The sequence below is a fragment of the Durio zibethinus genome, chromosome 4, assembly GCF_047325235.1.
Source record: "Durio zibethinus cultivar Kanyao isolate XHJ-2024 chromosome 4, ASM4732523v1, whole genome shotgun sequence".
NCBI classification, from domain to species: Eukaryota; Viridiplantae; Streptophyta; class Magnoliopsida; order Malvales; family Malvaceae; genus Durio; species Durio zibethinus.
Window position 1 is genome coordinate 1,700,439 of NC_143165.1, and position 18,639 is coordinate 1,719,077.

General features: G+C 31.6%; 2 protein-coding genes and 1 pseudogene across 4 annotated transcripts; 1 reads left to right on the top strand and 2 right to left on the bottom strand.

Moving 5' to 3' along the window:
* Positions 1-64: 64 nt before the first annotated feature.
* LOC111287623 (calcium-dependent protein kinase 24-like) lies at positions 65-4,744 on the bottom strand. The gene is made up of 8 exons (XM_022878278.2): positions 3,990-4,744; positions 3,268-3,391; positions 2,707-2,850; positions 2,415-2,567; positions 1,781-1,896; positions 1,522-1,689; positions 853-1,086; positions 65-555 (listed from the first exon to the last, which is right to left on the bottom strand). Exons 1-8 carry the CDS (start codon positions 4,521-4,523, stop codon positions 415-417), a joined length of 1,614 nt encoding a protein of 537 aa, XP_022734013.2. The 5' UTR covers positions 4,524-4,744; the 3' UTR covers positions 65-414.
* Positions 4,745-8,345: 3,601 nt separating this feature from the next.
* On the top strand, positions 8,346-11,721 carry LOC111287884 (uncharacterized; annotated as a pseudogene). The gene is made up of 6 exons (XR_016341307.1): positions 8,346-8,398; positions 8,733-8,793; positions 9,211-9,277; positions 9,433-9,533; positions 10,001-10,044; positions 10,301-11,721. The product of XR_016341307.1 is annotated as an uncharacterized LOC111287884 (transcript).
* A 654-nt stretch (positions 11,722-12,375) lies between these two features.
* Positions 12,376-17,594, bottom strand: LOC111288376 (gamma-secretase subunit APH1-like). 2 transcript variants are annotated; one of them, XM_022879257.2, is made up of 6 exons: positions 17,358-17,594; positions 17,081-17,236; positions 16,076-16,161; positions 15,457-15,582; positions 15,063-15,190; positions 12,376-12,926 (listed from the first exon to the last, which is right to left on the bottom strand). In XM_022879257.2, exons 1-6 carry the CDS (start codon positions 17,468-17,470, stop codon positions 12,789-12,791), a joined length of 747 nt encoding a protein of 248 aa, XP_022734992.1. In that variant the 5' UTR covers positions 17,471-17,594; the 3' UTR covers positions 12,376-12,788. The 2 variants fall into 2 exon arrangements, with proteins under 2 accessions (XP_022734992.1, XP_089615127.1); XM_089759001.1 differs by having other exon boundaries at positions 16,076-16,193; positions 17,358-17,563.
* Positions 17,595-18,639: the final 1,045 nt, after the last annotated feature.

Here is an 18,639-nt window from a genome sequence, read left to right on the forward strand (position 1 = left end):
ACAATGCTGAATTTTAGCTCTTGATTACAAAGGTAACCCACCATTTTTACACCGAAAGACAGCTTAGTTATGCAAGAATAAAGATAGTTGGCAAAAATGAGAGGTGGTTTGAATATCAAGTAGTTTGTGAAAACAGGTTGGTTTGCTTCTAACCTTTAACAATGCTGCTGCAGTAATGGACGGCTTTATGTGATCCTTGAGAAACAGTAATATGGTTAATCATATTCAATGGAACGACTCTATTAATTACGTACACACTAAGACACATTTCCTTTCTATAAAACTCAGATATATTGGAAATTTCCCACTTCCCCGTTGCAATATCTAAAACACAATAATCCTCCTTCAGTTTGTGGGAAGAAAAAAAATGTAATAATCTCTCAATTTGAGTTCCCACATCCTGGAAAAATTTTTTCATTTTAGTTGGCCAGATTGTCTTAATATTTTGATGCTCACTGCATTTAGCAAAGCTCTAGAATATTGGCGAGAAGCCATTTTCCAGTCCATCCCTGTTTGCATCATTGCCTTAAACTCTACGTAACTGATTCGGCCATCCTACAAAATGCAAACCAATACACCAAAATGAAAGTTAGGAAATTCGCCAAGCTGGAATCCTAGGCATTAGAAAGATTACGTAAATTTGATACCTTTAGACTCTGACGTAAAAATAATTCGGAGAAAAAGATGACATGATTTAAATTTTTGACAAAAACGTATATGAATTTTACAAAAATTAAAAAATATGTTTGTGGTTGTGTACATAAATTATGATATGATAATTTTTGTGTTTTAAACGTGTTTGATATGAAACAAACACGATAAAAATAGATGAATTATTAGATTTAGGATTACCTTATCCTTGTCGACATCGTGCATGATGTCCTTGATTAGCTGTTCATTGCAGGGACCAAGGTTGTCATGGAGTAAGGCTTCTTGCAATTCTTCGAATTCGATAAAACCACTTTGGTTCTTGTCGAAGAAACGAAAAGCTTGAGAGAGGTGCTCGTCGTTGCCAATCCTTTTCAGGTGAACTGCCATTGTCACAAACTCCTCACAGCTAAGTGTTCCATTTCCATCAATATCGGCCTTTCGGATAAAACAGCAGAGAGAATTTCAGATAAGGCAGTGCTTTGATAAGAAAATGTTTCTGTTGCTAAGAGCAGTTTAATACAGCAAATGTCCTTGGTAAATGAACATATGCTTGTAGAAAACCTGAATACTGATAATCATAGGAAACTCGGAGCAAAAATCATCAGTGATGGATCCAGAAAATTTTCAGGGTATCCATTTATAATATAAATAAAATAGTATCACGAATTTATCAGTTTTATTGACAAAAAAGTGTGCAGGAAAAAATTTTAGAGTGAGAAAATCTTAAAAATTGTTTCATCTTAAAAATTGTTTCATTTTCTAATCTTTGAGAGTGTTCATAGATTCATTACTTCTTCATTTGGATCCGTTACAAAAAGGCATCGAAGCAAACCCTTGTAAGAAGTGAGTTTTGAAGTGAAATGAACTTACTGCTTCCATTAACATCTGCACATCAGGATCAGCAAAAGAATGTCCAATTTTCTGAAGTCCATCTCTTAGCTCCTCAAACGACAAGTCTCCATTTTCGTCAGTGTCCATCATATGGAACATCTCCATAATTGAATCGATTTGTTCATTTGGCAGGTTGTCTGCTACCACCTGGAATGAAAGAGACATTAAAATTTTTCAGGGCCTGAAATAAAGCTAGAATTAACACAGAAATCAAAGAGAAGGGTTTTCAAAGGCTTACCCTCAGAACTTCCTTCTTGAACTTACTCATCAAGGAGAACTGTTTAATCCTTGTTCTCACATTTTCTCCCAGATTAACATTTGGAGCACGTTCGAAGTCTTGTATCCAAGGATGTTCTTCATTTAACACACAAAAAAATTATTATAGTTTATCTATCCAATTGTTTGCATCAATAGTTTACATGGGCGATCTATGCTTTGAACTAGGATGTTCAAGGAGACCTTTGAAAATTAAAATAAGAAAATTTGAAGAAAAAATTTTTCCTAGACATTCTTATTACTGACAAAATTGATAAATCCTTCAATAGTTTTTTACATATGATTATACGTGGACACTTTCTAAAAAATATTTTTAGATCTGCTATTGAGTTTACGTATCTAACAAAAAAATCAATACATCAAACTGTGATTGTGAATGCATTTGGGGGAAAGAAATGCAGAAGAGGAGAAATTAATGCACATGTAAGTCTAGAAAACCTGTCCATTGCACATGCTGCAATGGGGGTGATCATTAAGTTAAATTCAAGAGCTGCTATGCTGCCTTCCATCTTAATCGGATGAATGAGCTAAAGGGAATTTTCAACAGCTAACAGAAGTGATGATTTGTACTCAAATTTATCGATAAGAAAACTCACCAAGGACCTCTTGAACCGCCATCCGACTATATGGATTTGGATCAAGCATGCTCCTCACAAGATCCTTTGCTTCACGAGAAACCTTAGGCCAAGGATCCCTTTCAAAGTCTATTTTACCTTTTATAATTGCATGTGCAATTCCTTCTTCAGTGTCTGCATTAGTCACAGCCAAGTCCTCTATTAGAAGGCATCAAACACATGCTTTTGCACAAAAATCTTTCAGTAATGGAGCTTGGGAATCTGAGGATCATCCAAATAAACACTGCAATTGGTGGAAAAGGAACCAATTTACCTGCCCAGAAGGGAGGAACTCCACAAAGCAAGATATAGAGGATAACGCCTATACTCCATATATCAATTTCCTTCCCATAATTTCTTTTTAAAACCTCTGGAGCCATGTAATAAGGACTTCCAACAATGTCATTGAAACGCTGACCTGCCAATGCCATCCATAGAAAAAAAAAAAAGTCGGATGCTTAGGCCATTTCTACATCAACACTAATTAAACCTTTTCTCACTAGGTGAATGTCAGCTATATGTGTCACTTGTGTCAGTATTTTGTGTTTAAAACCATATAGATATTCGATCAGCATGATCAGGCTATGCGGCGAAATTTGTATAAATATATAGTTTATTTAGATAGCGGAAAAAGTGATTCTGATGATATTGAAAACAGTAATGATTGTGAGATTAGATAATATAAGAATGAAATTAAAATTAGAGGTAGTTATATATTTTTGGATGCAAATGCAGCTGTATCCATGAGATGATGACAGTAGACTATCCCACCAAAGACAGTTGACTGCCCTAAGGTCTGAATCTTTTCCCATCTAGTCGGAAATTGAAGGCTTACCAGGTTCATAGAATATGGAGAGGCCAAAATCAATTGCTTTTATTGGGGCATTTTCACTTCCATCTGCCAACAAGAAATTCTCAGGCTTCAAATCCCTATGTATCACTCCATGTTCATGGCACACCTGCCATAAATATTTAATAGATTATATTAAAATTTTAAGGTATTTCTTATTTTCATGTAAAACAATTATATTTATCAATTGAACTACTTTTTGTCCTTTTCATTGTTTGTTCATTTTAATAAAAAATAATTTTTTTCTATATTTGTCTTTATTAATGACTTTTAAGATGTAAAAGCCAGCCTTTTCAAGCTAAAACCAACAAAATACACAATTGGGATTTTAAATCTATATTATTTGAGGAATTGCAAATAAATTTGTGAGCCAAGAAAGAACCTTTATATACATATGAAGTGCATTTGATAATAAAATTCCTAAGCACATTCATTAACTATTCAATAATTTACATCAAAATTTTTTTATTTTTAATAAAAAGAGGATATGCACTAGCTATTTTTTCGAACCCAATATTAATAAGAAAAAAAGAAAAATCTTGTTATTTGAAATTTGACATTGTACATATATAATGAATAATGTCGGTATTTGCTTATAAATGAGATACCATTTAGGTTGAAGATCTTTGATGTTTAATTTGCTATTAAATCTCAACAATAAAATGGAAAGAAGAAGAAATTAAAGAAAGAAGGGATTGGTTGATTACCTTTACAACCCCTAAAATGGTTTTGAAAATGGTGGCAGCAGCTCGTTCTGTGTAATGACCTTTAGCGACGATTCTGTCAAAAAGTTCACCTCCATGGCAAAGCTCCATCACAAGATAAACAACTTCTTTATCCTCGAAGGCCTCCCTAAAGGAAACAATATTCGGATGCTTAGGCAAATGCCTCATGATCTCAACCTCCCTCCTTACGTCTTCAACGTCAATCTCCGTCTTCAACTTTGCCTTTGATATCTTTTTACATGCATAAGCCTTCCCGGTTTCTAGATCAAAACATTGATGTGTGATCCCAAATTCGCCTCTCCCTAACTCTTTTCCTAACTCGTATCTTTCCAATATATTATCTCCTGATGAATCCTTCAAAACCCTAGTATTACTTGCATGTAGGTTTGTCGATTTTCGTGTCTTATCGTGATTGGGTCGTGCGTGTTTGGATTTTACTTTCGATTTGTAACTGTCATAATATTTCTTTGATATTACACCTACTAGTTTTGTTGGTGTTGATATGCAACTTCCCATGGGATGGCAATGGTGACGATGGTCGAGGGTTAATTTGATTTAATGTTTTGAATCATACACATCCCATGGGAAGAAAGGAAACTTTTTTTTTTTTTTCTGGGCTAGAGAAAAAATTGTAAACCCTAGCAAATTGGAAAAGAGAAGAAACAAAAACTAAATATAGCTTATTAGAAGAGCTGAATGAGTTTGAGAAGAAAGTCAATGGTTTTTGTTGAATTTGTCCCGTCATTTTCTTAGGGCAGTTTAAATACCGTTATCTTTAATAGTAATGCCCTTGATTATAGTTACAAATACAGCCAATTTTTGGAATTTTAATGCTTTATACTCAAATCTAGGGATTTTTTTTTCCAAATTTCCTTTTCTATATATACCTTTAATTTGATTGATGCCGAGCCTAATGTCAAATTCCCTTTTATTAAACCTTTCAAAAAATTATTCATTTTTCTGTCTAGACTTAATAACCATGTATAGAAGGATTTAACAAATTCATGAAATTATAATCATATATACATTTTTAATTTTATATTTAATAAAATTAAATATAAAATTAAAAATGCATTGGCCTTTTCAATTTGATAAAAATATTACTCATTTAAAAAGATATTATATATTTTTTTCGAAGTGAAATCTAAAAATAAAAAAAATTACAAATATAATAATTAAAATTTAAATTTAAATTTATTACGCTAACTACTCAAATCAACAAAATCAACTTTCTAAGTCGCCTAACCAGTACATTGCCAACTACCACATCACCTTGCTTCAAGAACTAGCTCTCCCTTGTCAAGGAAGAACTCACTCAAATATCTCCGCCTATCAAAATATCACTTCGGAACTGAATATTTGACATCTAATTTATCTGAAATTATTAAATACAATTTACTCTTATCTAGAATCATTAAATGTAATTTATAATTATTTTATAAATTTTTTTCGAGTTTCATGTTTACTCAAAATTAACTGTTAATTATTTCAATCAAATCATTATCTTTCATCTCGTATATAAGATAAAGAAGAGACCAAAGTATGTAAGACTTAAAAACTTAAACATTTTCCTTCCATTATAGCTTTCTCCACATGCCTCACTTCTTTCTTGCCTTAACCTAAAAAATTTTACTGATTTGAGCATCGAATTACATCTTAAAAAACTTTGACACTTTTGATTGTGCTTTTCTGATTGCAAATTTAGTTTATTTCACCTTCAACCAAAATCCAATTTCCATCACACCCTAAAAAAACCATCAACAAAACTTATTAACTATCACTTTGATTATATAAGCTAAGTTCGAGTAAAAAATTACTCGTATATCTTTTTACATGTTAAAACATAATTTTTTTCACTTACAAAATAAATGTGTGAAAATTTAATATTACATAAAGGGGTAAAAGAGGAATTTAATTGTTGCTATGTAACAAAGTCTGGGTTTCTATTTGAACCCAAAAAATTATTAATACACCTCAAAAATTTTATTATAAAATTATCTTTTAATGAAATTACTTAAGTATCTATTAATTAATTATTTTTTTATCTTTCATATTCTTTTTTTGTCTCCGTAAATTTCAAAAATTTATTTCCAGAAAAATAGTTATTCACTAGAAATTGATTTTTGAAATTAAATAAAAGTTATTAAAAATTTATTTTCAAAAACTTTTTTAATGTATCAAAAATTCATATTGGAGAACTTCTTCAATGTATCAAAAATATATTTTTGGAAAGCAATACGATTATCGAAAAATGCATTTTTGAAAGTAATTTTTTACTTTAATTTTTTTATTGCATTAGGTATGAAAATAGATTTCAATCTTTTAATCAATGTTTGACAAAGGAATATTGGATGTCCCTTACTAGAATCTTCAATCAAGTATTTAATGATTTTTTAGAGATAAAAACTGTTTAAATCAGGTAATATATGCCTCTAATCTTTTGGCCAAGCACAGTCTATTCAATAAGATGAGTGAAAGATTAAAGATTTTTATTACTGAATTTATTAATTTGCTCATAACATTACTAAGGTTAATGTTCTTTACAGTACTAAGTTATTGTGCCAAGAATAATGGCTTCCACAAACATTTTTAATATAGAATCTATTTTTGCAAGTTTTTAAAGGCTTCTAAAAATAAATGTATGAAACCATTAAAAATTTTCAAAAATTCATTTTTGAAAATTTTTAAAAATTATCAAAAATAAAATTTTAGAAATAAGAGATTTTGAAGATGAATTTTCAAAATTTCTTGAACAATTTAAAACATTTATTTCAAAAACTTTTCAATAATTTTTAAAAATTTATTTTTGAAATGTTATATCGCACCTTAAAACATAAAATCATAAAATCTTATGAAATTAAATACGAAATCAAATGAAAAAGTAAAAAAAAAAATTTATCTCTAATTCTAAGCTTTTTAATGTCAAATGGATGATTTGGGTTTAATTTGGGACTCATTCTTTAAGGTTTTTGCAGTTTTCCATTGAAAGAGATAAAGGGAGGAGATGGTACGAGGAGATGAGGTGTTTAGATTTTTAGTAAATTTGTGTTTGAATTTTGGGTGTGTTGAGTAAAAAATTGAATGTTAGTAGTAAAAGGGTGTGTTGTCATGAAGTTGGGGTACAAATACCTAACCTCTAACTCTGAAATCAAAGCTTCGTTCTCCTACTTCTCTCCTCTGTAAATGGATCATTTTCTTTCCTTATGACTTTCCAATATGACGATCAATCTCTTTTCTTAAAAATTATAAAACTTTGACCTTTACTTGTAATATAAAAGAAAAGAAATTCTCTTTTTTTCCTCGAGCAATTAAATTGTTTTTAAAGTATGTTTGCTGATCATTTTTCCTGCTTGGGTAATAAGCTTTCTTTTTTTTTTCTTGGTTTTTGGCTTCTGGGTTTTTGTTTTCTGATATAATTTTGATGTGGGTTGGTTTTAATTTTCCGAAATTTTCCTGTTTTCAGAAAGTTTTTGTTAACTTGGTTTTGGTCTTTTCGGGTTGTATTTTGTTAGAATGCTATGAACATTTCATTTTTTGTATGTTTGATTATGATGATTTTGTTATGTTCGAGTTTGACTCTGTTGGTGAAAATTGAGATTTGCCTTCATCTTGACTTTCTTTAATTCCACAATATAAGCTTTTTCTGCATTCTGTATAAACTATATTCATGGTTTTTATTTCTTGATGAAGTTAAACATTTGGGTTTGTTTTGTACTTTAAGAATTGTCTCTAACATTAATGTTTCCAATTACCTATAAAAAGAACCAAAAAAAAAAAAAAGAAGATTTTGATTTCACTGAATAACAATTTTGATGTCGTCAGTGTTTAAGTATCTACTTTTCTTTTTAGTGCAACGATGTTGAATTTGTTGTCATGTCTTGTTAGAACATTTAGATGTCCCCAATACCATGGAAGTTGAATTACCTCATGGTGTTTTGTGTACGACTTTTGGCTCTTGCTGTTGTACTTGTAAAAATGGTCTTACCTTACCAAAAGTTACTTCCCTTTTTGTTTTCCTTTTCTAGGGGATTAGGTTGAATTATGGGCTTTGAATGCCATTGTAGGATATACTTTATAAATTTTTTAAAAAATGCTACCGTGATTGCTTGATGTTGTTTCTTTTTTTTTTTTTTTTTTTGTAATTATTTTTTGTAATTCTTTTCCAAGAGATTGCATTAGTGCAACACTCTTATGATGTTATAATGTAGTGAGATCTTCTTGTCCAAATGTGACTGCAATCTTCTCATGATGGATTAAGCATATTTATCTTTTTTCCCCTTATTAGTTTTGATAGTGTTGATGAGCTATTTTCGAATGGGTTTCTTATTGCTGGTAGTAATGATTGCTTCAAGGAATGATCTGCATATTAATCGAAATGTTGATATCTTCAGGTACTTCCGTTTTTAACAACTGTTTCCTAGTATCAGACCTGATGAGTGCGCCATCACTGCTTGCACAATGCTTGCCAGGCTTGGTGCCCCGAGACAGAGGAAGCCAAAGCTATGCACTTTATCAGAGAGAGATGTCCATCTCCCTTCACCGGCTGTGAAGATTCTCCCCTCAAATGTGCATTTCATCTCCCTATTAAGCACTAATTGTGAAATTTAAATTTGTTACTCAAGATACAAATGATTGACTCTCATACCAATCAGATGGTTTATTTTGTGAGTGACTAGGAGGCAATTAAATTCGTATTCAAAATTAAGACATTCTGCTATTGTGCAGACAGCATCCTTGTAAGTGTGCTGGGGATAATGTGGACTTCAAAGGGCTCAATGTGTTCAAGGTGTGTTGACTTCTTTTTGCATTGCTTTATCCAGGCAGATTCCTTATGTTTTCTTGCTCACTGTAATACTTTTTGTCTTACTTCCCTCTTTTTCATCCCTCTTTCCCATGCACACATACATATGGTGTATTCATATGTATAGGGTAATTACTAGAAGATTTGAAAAGAAAGGAAGTCCCACTATACTATAGTAAGAAATTTATTTAGTTCGAAATAGAGAAAAAATGAGAACTTTTGAAATATTTCTTTTTAATTAGCCAAAGAATATTTACAAGGGTGAAACTTAGCTATATGCTTAACACAAGCAAGTTGGACTTTAGTAAAGATTCTAGAACTTCTCCTGGCTTTTCAGTAGCAGTGCTATTTTAAAAACAAAGTTTATGGTATGAATTCTGATGCCTTTTAAATCTTTTACAGGGAAGAATTAGTGTCGCTGATATTATTGGTTTCATCGGTTCCAAACTGATATCCTCAAAACCAGAAGGTAGGGTGTGTTAGTTATGTGTTAATTTTTAACGAATGGTACTTTCTATTTTATAAGTTATGTTCATTATTACAAAGTATTGATGTCAGTTCAAGTGTTGACCTGTCAAATTGATTAGTTGCAAATGACAGCTACAAAATAATTTTGTGTTAAAGGGTTTCCGAAATCTTGGGACAGCTTTATTGATCTTGTTCATGTCCTTAAGCATGAGATTCGTGACGGACAGTTGAGCTTTAGAGGGAAAAGGGTGCTTGAGGTAATTTAATCATATAAATATTTGAAAACATTCCTCATCAAAGCATGTGGCATTTGTTTTCATTTCTTGGAATTTATTTTTAACTATTAAACATGATACATCAGTGTTTTCCTTTTCTTTAAAATATGTTTTACGTCCATTTGATGATATTATTGAACAGGTGTAATTAAAATGTTCGCTAAATGTACTCATAGAGGAGAAAACGGTTTGGCTGTTATGTTCAGCTTGAACTAATCAACCTATTTACACACTTGGATATCTCTGTTCTATGCCATTTTTTTAGGCAACTCCAAACTTGATTTCCGATTTTAGAATAGTCTAGATGTTATAAGCTTCCTTGCTTTTGTGCTTCTCTGAAAGTTCTCATTTTATATATGGAATAAAATCTTAAGAGTTAAGTAATTAGTTTGTGTGTTTTGTATCTTGATACAGAATGTGAGCTAATCATCCTATTCAATAATTCTCAGTTTGGTTGTGGCTATGGACTTCCTGGGATTTTTCTTGTCTGAAGGTATACTTCCATTTATTTATCTTAAATTGTTTCTCCTATGTGTCGTCTGTATTTCTTTTATCTTACTAATTGTACAAGATATTAGCGGTATCAACTTTTAATAGATTGGGAATTATTTATATATTAAAGGGTAGGTGGAGGGGTTCGATAAACGAGAGCAACCGGCTTATATTCTATGCCGGAATGTAGTCAAAGAGCAAATTTTATTTTTATGAAAGATCTACTTACACTCCATTTTATTCATTATTTGGTACAGGGTGCTTGTATGGTACACTTTCAAGACCTCAGTGCGGAAACTATTAGATGCACTACCATACCAAATGTTCTTGCAAACCTTGAGCAAGTTCAGGACAGGCAGAGCCGACAGCCTGAGAGTCCTTTGACACCATCCAGACAAACTCTTGCCCCAACAGTGCACTTCTGTGCTGGGGAAAGGGAAGAACTTCCCACTGTTTTGTCTGTTGTTTGGAATGATGTGACTGAAGTGACTATAGGAATGAGCTTGAGCTTTTCCAAGGAGGATTTCATGGATGGATGCAGTAGCCAAGATGGTAGCATCTTAGCACAAGAAATTTCCTCAAGGAGGTCGAGAAAGCTTTCAGGAAGCCGGGCATGGGAAAGAGCCGTGAGACAGGTCAGGGAGAAGGTGGTTATGATGTTATTTTGATGACAGAAATTCCATACTCAGTTTCCTCTTTGAAGAAGTTTTATGCACTAATTAAGAAAGTTAGTTTCTTAATATCACATTGCTTCTTGGCATTTACATATGAACTTGATGCAATTCTTCAAAGCAATAGAGAAGATTGTGTTCCATGAACAAGAAAAAACCTCGGTCTTCATCATGTCCTTGTCCATTTTGCATTAGATTGTAAAACACTATTGGAAATAATTGGGAATAGTATGTAGATTTACATTATTTTGTTGATGTTGTTGTTGCTGCTGCTGCTGCTATCCTGACATCTACATAACTGAGTGGTTCTTACCAACTAAAATCTTTATGATCAACCTGAATGATTGGTTATGGAAAACCAAAAAGCCAGACTGATGGAAGAGATAGTAGCTGGCATCTGGACAAATGCATGACATGAAGTAAGGTTGTCTGCGTGCTGAACCTTATATGACACCTCGACATGGATGCCATTGCTTCTGTTTTAGTTTTGGTTATTCTGTTCTTATTTTCTCTGCTTTTCAACATAGTTTATGATTTCTACTACTCATTTTGCACAACCAGCGTCTAAGACCTCCATATGTAATAGTATACTTGGCGATGAAGAAGAATTATGTCAGATTTAACAATGTAGAGCGGCACCTCAGAAATCAGAAATCTAGTCGATGAAGGTGTTTTCGGAGCTCATTAAATCAAAGGGGTGGCTGATAGTGATATTTGGAAGTTCTTTCTCAGGTGAAGCAAAGCTCAGAACCATGCAAAAATGCCTGCTAAACTCACTACAAATCTTGTCTTTTCCTTTTCTGTCCAATTGGTGTAATTCATATCAGAAATTGTTTCAATTCTTTTGGTAGTAATAATGTAATTGGGATCACAGAAGAGTTAGTGAAAGTCTAGTTTTGCTACCACTTCTCTTGTATTCTTTTTCTTTTCTTTTTTTCACATTCTTATTTTTTTTCCCACTTTGCTCCATTTTAATTGTAAATCAAACAGTTGGTTAATTCAAAGTCTAAAATTTAATGTTCTCTCTTATATTATTTTTAAGTATGTTTTTTTATACCCGATCTTTGAAAAAATATACTTAATGAAATAAAATATACAATTTGCATCTTGCATTTTCAAATGATGTATCATTCTAATCTAAATTCTAATATTGATAACTTGTTTATAAGATATTTAATAAGTATAATTTTATTATATGAATTTCATTTGTTAAATTAAAATGTTAAATATTTTGAATATAATAAATAATAATTAATCAATTTTAGATAATTTTTACCATTCATGTTTAAAAAATAATATTATTTTTTATTTTTTTAATTATTACAAGGGATAATGTCATATTTCATCTTTGAATTTTAGAAAAATATATTTGATTGTCTTCTACTAAAAACTATTCAATATGATATTCAAGCTTCATTTCGGATTTATTAACAAATAATTTTTTATTATTTCTTTATTTTGAAATCCTTTTTCTTTTCAAATTTTTTATTATTAACTCATCAAAAATACTGGAAATAAAGGTGACATAACTATTCATTAATTATTGTCCAAAAAATTAGTCTAAAATAAAAGTACAGTGATGAGTTCAACTCTATTGAAGCATTAACGATCAGTAAGAGGCCAACAGATTCAGCTACTAATAGAAGAAACAACACAATCCATGGTTTCACAATACGATCAAATTGAAAATAGAAAGAAATTCATGTGGTTACAAGTGCAAAAAAAAGGAAAATACCAATATACCAATCTCAAGTAGGATAGACCAAACTATAATCATCCGTTGAACCAGGCAAAGTAAATACATGCAGACATGTTGAAGGAACTAGTCAATGTTGTCTTGCCATATAAAATGCAAGAAGATACCAAACTATAAGATTTCATGAGGCCTCGCAAACACAAACAAGTACTTACATGATACGCCACTAGACACGGTTTCAAAGAAGGGTCTTAGTTGTTGCAAACTTACTTCATTCGAAAAGAAGCCTTTTCTTGCACTTAGATGACTACCACCTGCATCGTAGGAGCTATGCAGATGCATCTAAACAAAGGGAGAAACCGCAAAAGTTAGTGGTTGTTATGAACTACCCTGCCTATGGTTTTCAGTTAATCTTCTCGAAACCATCCTCCCACAATGCATCAAGGTCAAGATTGCCATCAAGTAGAGAAGAGGAATCCCAACAATGCAGCCGCCAGACGCAAAGTTTATCAAGGTCTAGGGGGAAAGGTGAAAAAAAAAAAGTAGGTAAGAATCATTCACATAATCTTTGCAAGAAAAACATTAAACTCACAATGGATGGAGACAAGAAGTGCAACTAAACTTAAGAGAGAACTGAGCTAATTTTGACCATTATAAGTGGACACATTACAAACTATTGACATGTCAAAGGAAAAAGTGTTTGTTTCGAAAGCATCAGCTATATAATACACTATCTTGTGTCAAATGATTCTAAAAGCATGAAAGAGTGAGCATAAACTCTTTGGGGCTACTTCACCAAATTCATTTGTTACTACAGCTCCACACAGTTCAGTATTACTAATCTGATCAAGTTATTTACAGCATACCAAACATGGTGCCCTCCAATGGCCAACAGAAAACACCTACAGCTGTAAGATTCAAATTAAGATCTAACAAAGAAAACACCCTCTAGTCCACTTACATGACTAATCAGCAAGGTGCTAACAACGTTTTCATATTTTTAATTATTTGTTTATTTTTAGATTATGAGGAAAGGGGATTTTAAAATGAGACAATTTTGGAAGACAGGCATGGCTATTACTTAGAGAATATACCGACCAAAGGTACTAGGAAAGTTCAGAACTCCAAGGAATAAGTACAAAGCTTCCATCTCGAACTGTGTATGGTAAAACAATAAGAAAAACAACACAAGCAGCAAAAGGCCAAAAAAGAAAGAGTTACATGCATGTCAGAAACATCAGGCATATTTAATAAACATTCGTTAGCACAGTTAAAAAGCATCTATAACCATAATTTAACTTAAGAAATTGTATTCTTGGGCCCCCACATAACACTTAAGCCGTATTTCTTTCAAGACAGTCTTCTTTAACCTAATGGTCTTGAATTTGAAAATCCTAATTACCCCAATAAAATTAACTTTCAATGTAAAGTATGTGGAAAGCCTGCGCTTTACTTGCTATCAAGATCACAAAACTTGATCACAAGGGTATGTTAGAGATTAAAATACAATTTTAAACCCACACCTAACAGTTGAATCTTTCGATCTAGTGGTTCTTTGACTAGGAAAAATGGTAAACTACAAATAACCTTCTTGTGATTGGGTAGGTTTAAACCAAGGAAAATGTTTAATTGTGAACTCTTGTTCTTTGTTTAGTCATATTTTTTGTATTTGTATAAGAAATGCTAAATGCCAAAACTAAGCACTAAGATTTCCCCTTATTGTCTGGACCAAAATGATACCATTTGAGTTCATTTTTCTGGATAAGGATGCCAAAAGAGCATTATTTTTAACTTCTCATCACTTGCCAATGTCTATTATGAAAATGTAACATCAACATAGCACAGTTTTACTTTAAAAAAAAACAATGTCCGGTTATGTAAAAATGGACCAAACCATCGATGAGGATTTTCTTTTCTTCCCCTTTCTTAACTTTTGAGGGAATGAGAGCGGAGGTACATCCATAGTTCAGCCTTACAAAAATTATTCTTGTTTTCTATACCAAACAGGGAAAACCATACTTCAAAACCCAAAGACATGACAGTTACATGGTTTTGAGCTACTATTCAAGGTCTAATCAGTTTTCAACCTTTCTTGCTAGTGTTCTCAGTTTACCGTTCACAGCACAGAAAACTCTTCCTTTAAACAAGTTTTATCTCTTCTTGGCAACCTATTGTGACTTCCAACCATATTCGTCCCCCATGTCATATCAGTCCTCACCAGTCAAGTCCTCAGTTCAGTGAATTCACCAATTAAATCCAAATATTCTTGCTACCCAAAATTTCCAGCAATCTTTTCCTTCAGTTTCAGCCCTCTTTCGAGATTCAAACCATTACTGCTTCCTAAAACCTAATCCTACTTCCTACCACTTCCATAAACCCTATGTTTTCCAAAATTTTTTAAACATACCATACATCAAGCAGGTTTAATGAAGTTCATGCATTTCAAAACAAGAAAATAGAACTAGATGTTAGCAGTTATTCTTGCCTTCCAATTTCAAAGTTCAAATGGTACATGACTCAAATAGATAAGGCTACATAGGATATCCATCCATGGATGCTGAAGTATCACTGTTTAAAGATTAGCACTTTTGCAAATTGTCAGACTTGATAAAAGCTATGGCATAAACATGTCAAATTAAAGTAGGTTATTACCATCATTCCAGCAGCGAGATGAACTACGGGAACAAAAAGTTGATCCACTTTATTCCCTTCAGCATAACTATTAAATGCTATAACCATTGAGAAAGTATGAACCATCACAAATGCAAGAGCAATGATTGCTGCAATGTTAGATAAAAGCTATTAGAAATAACTTAACTTCAAATCCAACTTTACATAGTTCTTAAGAGGTGTCAATCCATAAAGAAAATTAAGACCAAGTAGTCCTGTAGTTCCATTCTAGTAACTCAATCTCAACCTACATGTTGCATGAAATGAAGAACAGTGCAAAAGCCAAAGATACAGGTATGCTTCATGTCTAAATGCAATCAAGAAAGATATACAGATGCATGTAACATATTTATAGAAGAAAAAACGTATAACTCACCAGAAACAAGGAAAAATGGTATCTGTGAACACCTATCGACAAAATAGGTTGCTGGACCAAATGCAGGTGTTAAGAGGCTAAGACAGAAGAATACTGCATGTGCCACACCATGACCTAACCCGCCAGCTGATGCAGTTAATGGAAATGATATCAGTGAATAAAACAAATTAGCAAGAAATAATGTTCAGAAAGAACACAAAAAAGATATCAATATAATTTATTATTTCCAGAAAAAAAAAAAAAGAAAAACACACACACACACACTCACACACACAATAACAAGGGAAAAGGAGGATCATAGTATGGCCAGAGTTATGCATCTGATATATATTCCCAATGAACATGACTTTTGTACAACATGATGCTTCTCTAGAATTAGAATTCATTGCAAAGCCAGCACATTAAAGGCCTGACTGCATAATAAAGAGAGGGTCATTTTACAAAATACAGTAAAAACCCACCTTGACTCTGTCATATTACAGTACATCAAAAATAACAAATTTTTCCCTTCATGTATCAATTCTAACAGAAAAATCTTTGCACAGCCAATTTCAAAGCAAGTAAAAAATATTAATTCAGACAATATGAAAGAAGATATAGAAGCCTTTTCCAATCTTACCTAGAGCAATTTGCATCTTATCTGTCAGATATAGTCGTGGTTTTGAGACCCTATCAGCAAAAGCATCCATTATGTCTTCTAACCTCCTGAGGAAGTTCAAATGCAGGCATTTATCAAACTGGGGTTCACAGCAAAACATAGTGTTATATCCAAGAAGGCACATTAAGGTCATGTTTGGTGCATAAGATGATGGATAGGGTAGAATGATAATCATTCTATAATATGTTTGGTTTGTATCTAAAAAAAGGGATAGGATTGTTAGGAGGATTAATCATCCTCTTGGTATAGGATGATTCAATCCTCCTAAAGTGGATCCATAGGATTGAGCTTAAATGTCCTATCATACCCTTAAAAATTACATCACTAATTTAAATTATATAAACTTTGAGGAAGGATAATTTTGACCAACAAACAAATTATCCTATCCTAATCCTTCCATACATCAAACACAAGATTGGATGAAATTATTTAATCTAATCGTATTTATAATATCACTTTATCTTATCCTATCATAATCCTATGTATCACACATCCTAAAAAGACTATACAATAAATTAATCAAAGACCCCTCTATGCACCTTAGCATTTGGTTCAATGGAAGATGCATATATCCACAACTCAAAGAGCAGATTCAAATCCCCCTTCCCTAATAAAAAATAAAACAAAAGATCCACTCTATGTTCTTTAACACTCTATTTAGTTGCCACTTTTACTACTTGAGTTTAGCAATTCACCTTTTTTTTTCTTCTATCTTCTAGTAAAGATTGCAATAAAGTAAAAAAAAAAATTATTTTTTGATAGAAAGCAACAAAAACATAATTGATTAAAGATAAGAAAATTACTAAAATTTAGCACCAACAAAATAAGTAGGATCATGCACATTGTCTCCCCAAAAATGAAATTACATTTTCAATTTTTAATTCTTCAAAAACATTAGCATTTGGTTTTATATTTTCCTTTCTGCTTCTGAAAACAAAAGGCAAGTAGCAATAGTAATTGGCTTACTTGTAAACTTTCCAGAAAAGAAGGCGAAGGCCTTCTTGAAAGGCAACGGATGTGAATAAAAGAATTGCAAAAGGCCACCATGTTGCTGAGTTCAAAGGGAGGAAAGCTCTCCATATTCCAGATAATATTATCAAACTTATAAGCCAAACCAAAGTACTGCATGACAACAAACAAAAGTTACAATTTTGAAGTGAACAACAAGTTCAGAATTGAAAAATAGAAAACCCAGAGTTGGGTTTGTTTGGAAAGAGAGAAAAGGGAGGAAACTGAGGGAAACCTGGAGAGAAGAGTGAGGATCAAGAAAGGCTTTTTGGAGATAACGGAGACGAAAAGGGCGAGAGACGGCCCTAACGCCACCAACGCGTACCCAATCCCTGCAGCTACTGTCATTGACTTCTCTGATTCAAGTTTACTTTTTTTCGCCACTTATACTAGACATGAACTGGGATTTGGAATTGTTTTAAGCCTTGTCCAATGTTCATTGACGAAATAGGGGCATTTTCCCTTTTCTTTTAAACTAGAGGATGGTATAATTTATTAAAAGGCATAAAAATTTTAATATGTTCAATACTGTCCTTCCATTTTGATTTGTAAATTTTGTTTTTTTTTTTTACAAAGATAGCTGAAATTTAAAAATAAAAAAATTATAAATGTTAAAATTTAAATCAAAATTTATTAAATACTATTTTTTAAAATAATTACATAAATCAATTAAATTAAATTTTTAATTATAAAATTTTTCATTTGTATGTCTAACCTCTCAATTGTTTTATTTTAAATTTTAAACTTTTTTTTCTCAAAAGACAAATATTTTTAAATTGTTATAATTTTATCCTTTTGTTAGATATTTCTATTCAAATTGATAGAAAATTTGTTATAATTATAAAGCACCGTTAAGTTCTTTCAGTTATATGTTGTTATGCCTTCAATGGAGCATTAACGATAAATCTGTCGCCGTTAACTTTTGGTAAGTGCAGATTGGTATACCCTTAACAGTCAAACACCCAGCAAAGAACACAGCAGCTCTTATTCTTGCTTGGCTCTAATTTTAGGTTGTCATGTTTTTAGTGCAAAATTTTTATTTTATTTTTCTACAAAAAAAATCATAAATTAAAAATAAAAAATTATAGAAACTGAAATTTTAAAATAGAAATTCGAATGAAATCGTTCGAGTCGGTAATATAAAATATTAAATTATTTATAATTCGAGCCCGTAATTCGAATGAAAAAAATTTTAATTATTTAAAGATGTTAAATTATTTATAGGATAGAAGTTCGAATCCATAATATAAAAAAAAAGGTTAGTCCTAAATATTTGTGAAAATGAAAGGGTTAATGTTTAAATTGACTTAAAGCTATATATTTTTTATTATTTGATATTTAAAAAATTAATATTTTAAATTTAATTTGATAGAGTAATTTGCATCATTAATTAATGATGTTAGATAAAATAAAATATGATAAATATTAATTAATAAAAATATATTAAATATTATGATTTTATCTATTATTTTTTTATTATATCATCATATTTATTATTAATAGAGTTGATATTTAAA

Excerpts from the sequence above, each read along its gene's own strand:
- LOC111287623 (XM_022878278.2), bottom strand. The coding sequence starts at position 4,523 with ATGGGAAGTTGCATATCAACACCAACAAAACTAGTAGGTGTAATATCA. Across the intron at positions 1,087-1,521 it reads TGCAGATGTTAATGGAAGCA|GCCGATATTGATGGAAATGG; the intron begins GTAAGTTCATTT and ends TTTATCCGAAAG. Across the intron at positions 556-852 it reads ACGATGTCGACAAGGATAAG|GATGGCCGAATCAGTTACGT; the intron begins GTAATCCTAAAT and ends TGCATTTTGTAG.
- LOC111288376 (XM_022879257.2), bottom strand. The coding sequence starts at position 17,470 with ATGACAGTAGCTGCAGGGATTGGGTACGCGTTGGTGGCGTTAGGGCCG. Across the intron at positions 15,583-16,075 it reads TAAGATGCAAATTGCTCTAG|CTGGCGGGTTAGGTCATGGT; the intron begins GTAAGATTGGAA and ends TAACTGCATCAG. Across the intron at positions 12,927-15,062 it reads ATCTCGCTGCTGGAATGATG|ACCTTGATAAACTTTGCGTC; the intron begins GTAATAACCTAC and ends CTTTCCCCCTAG.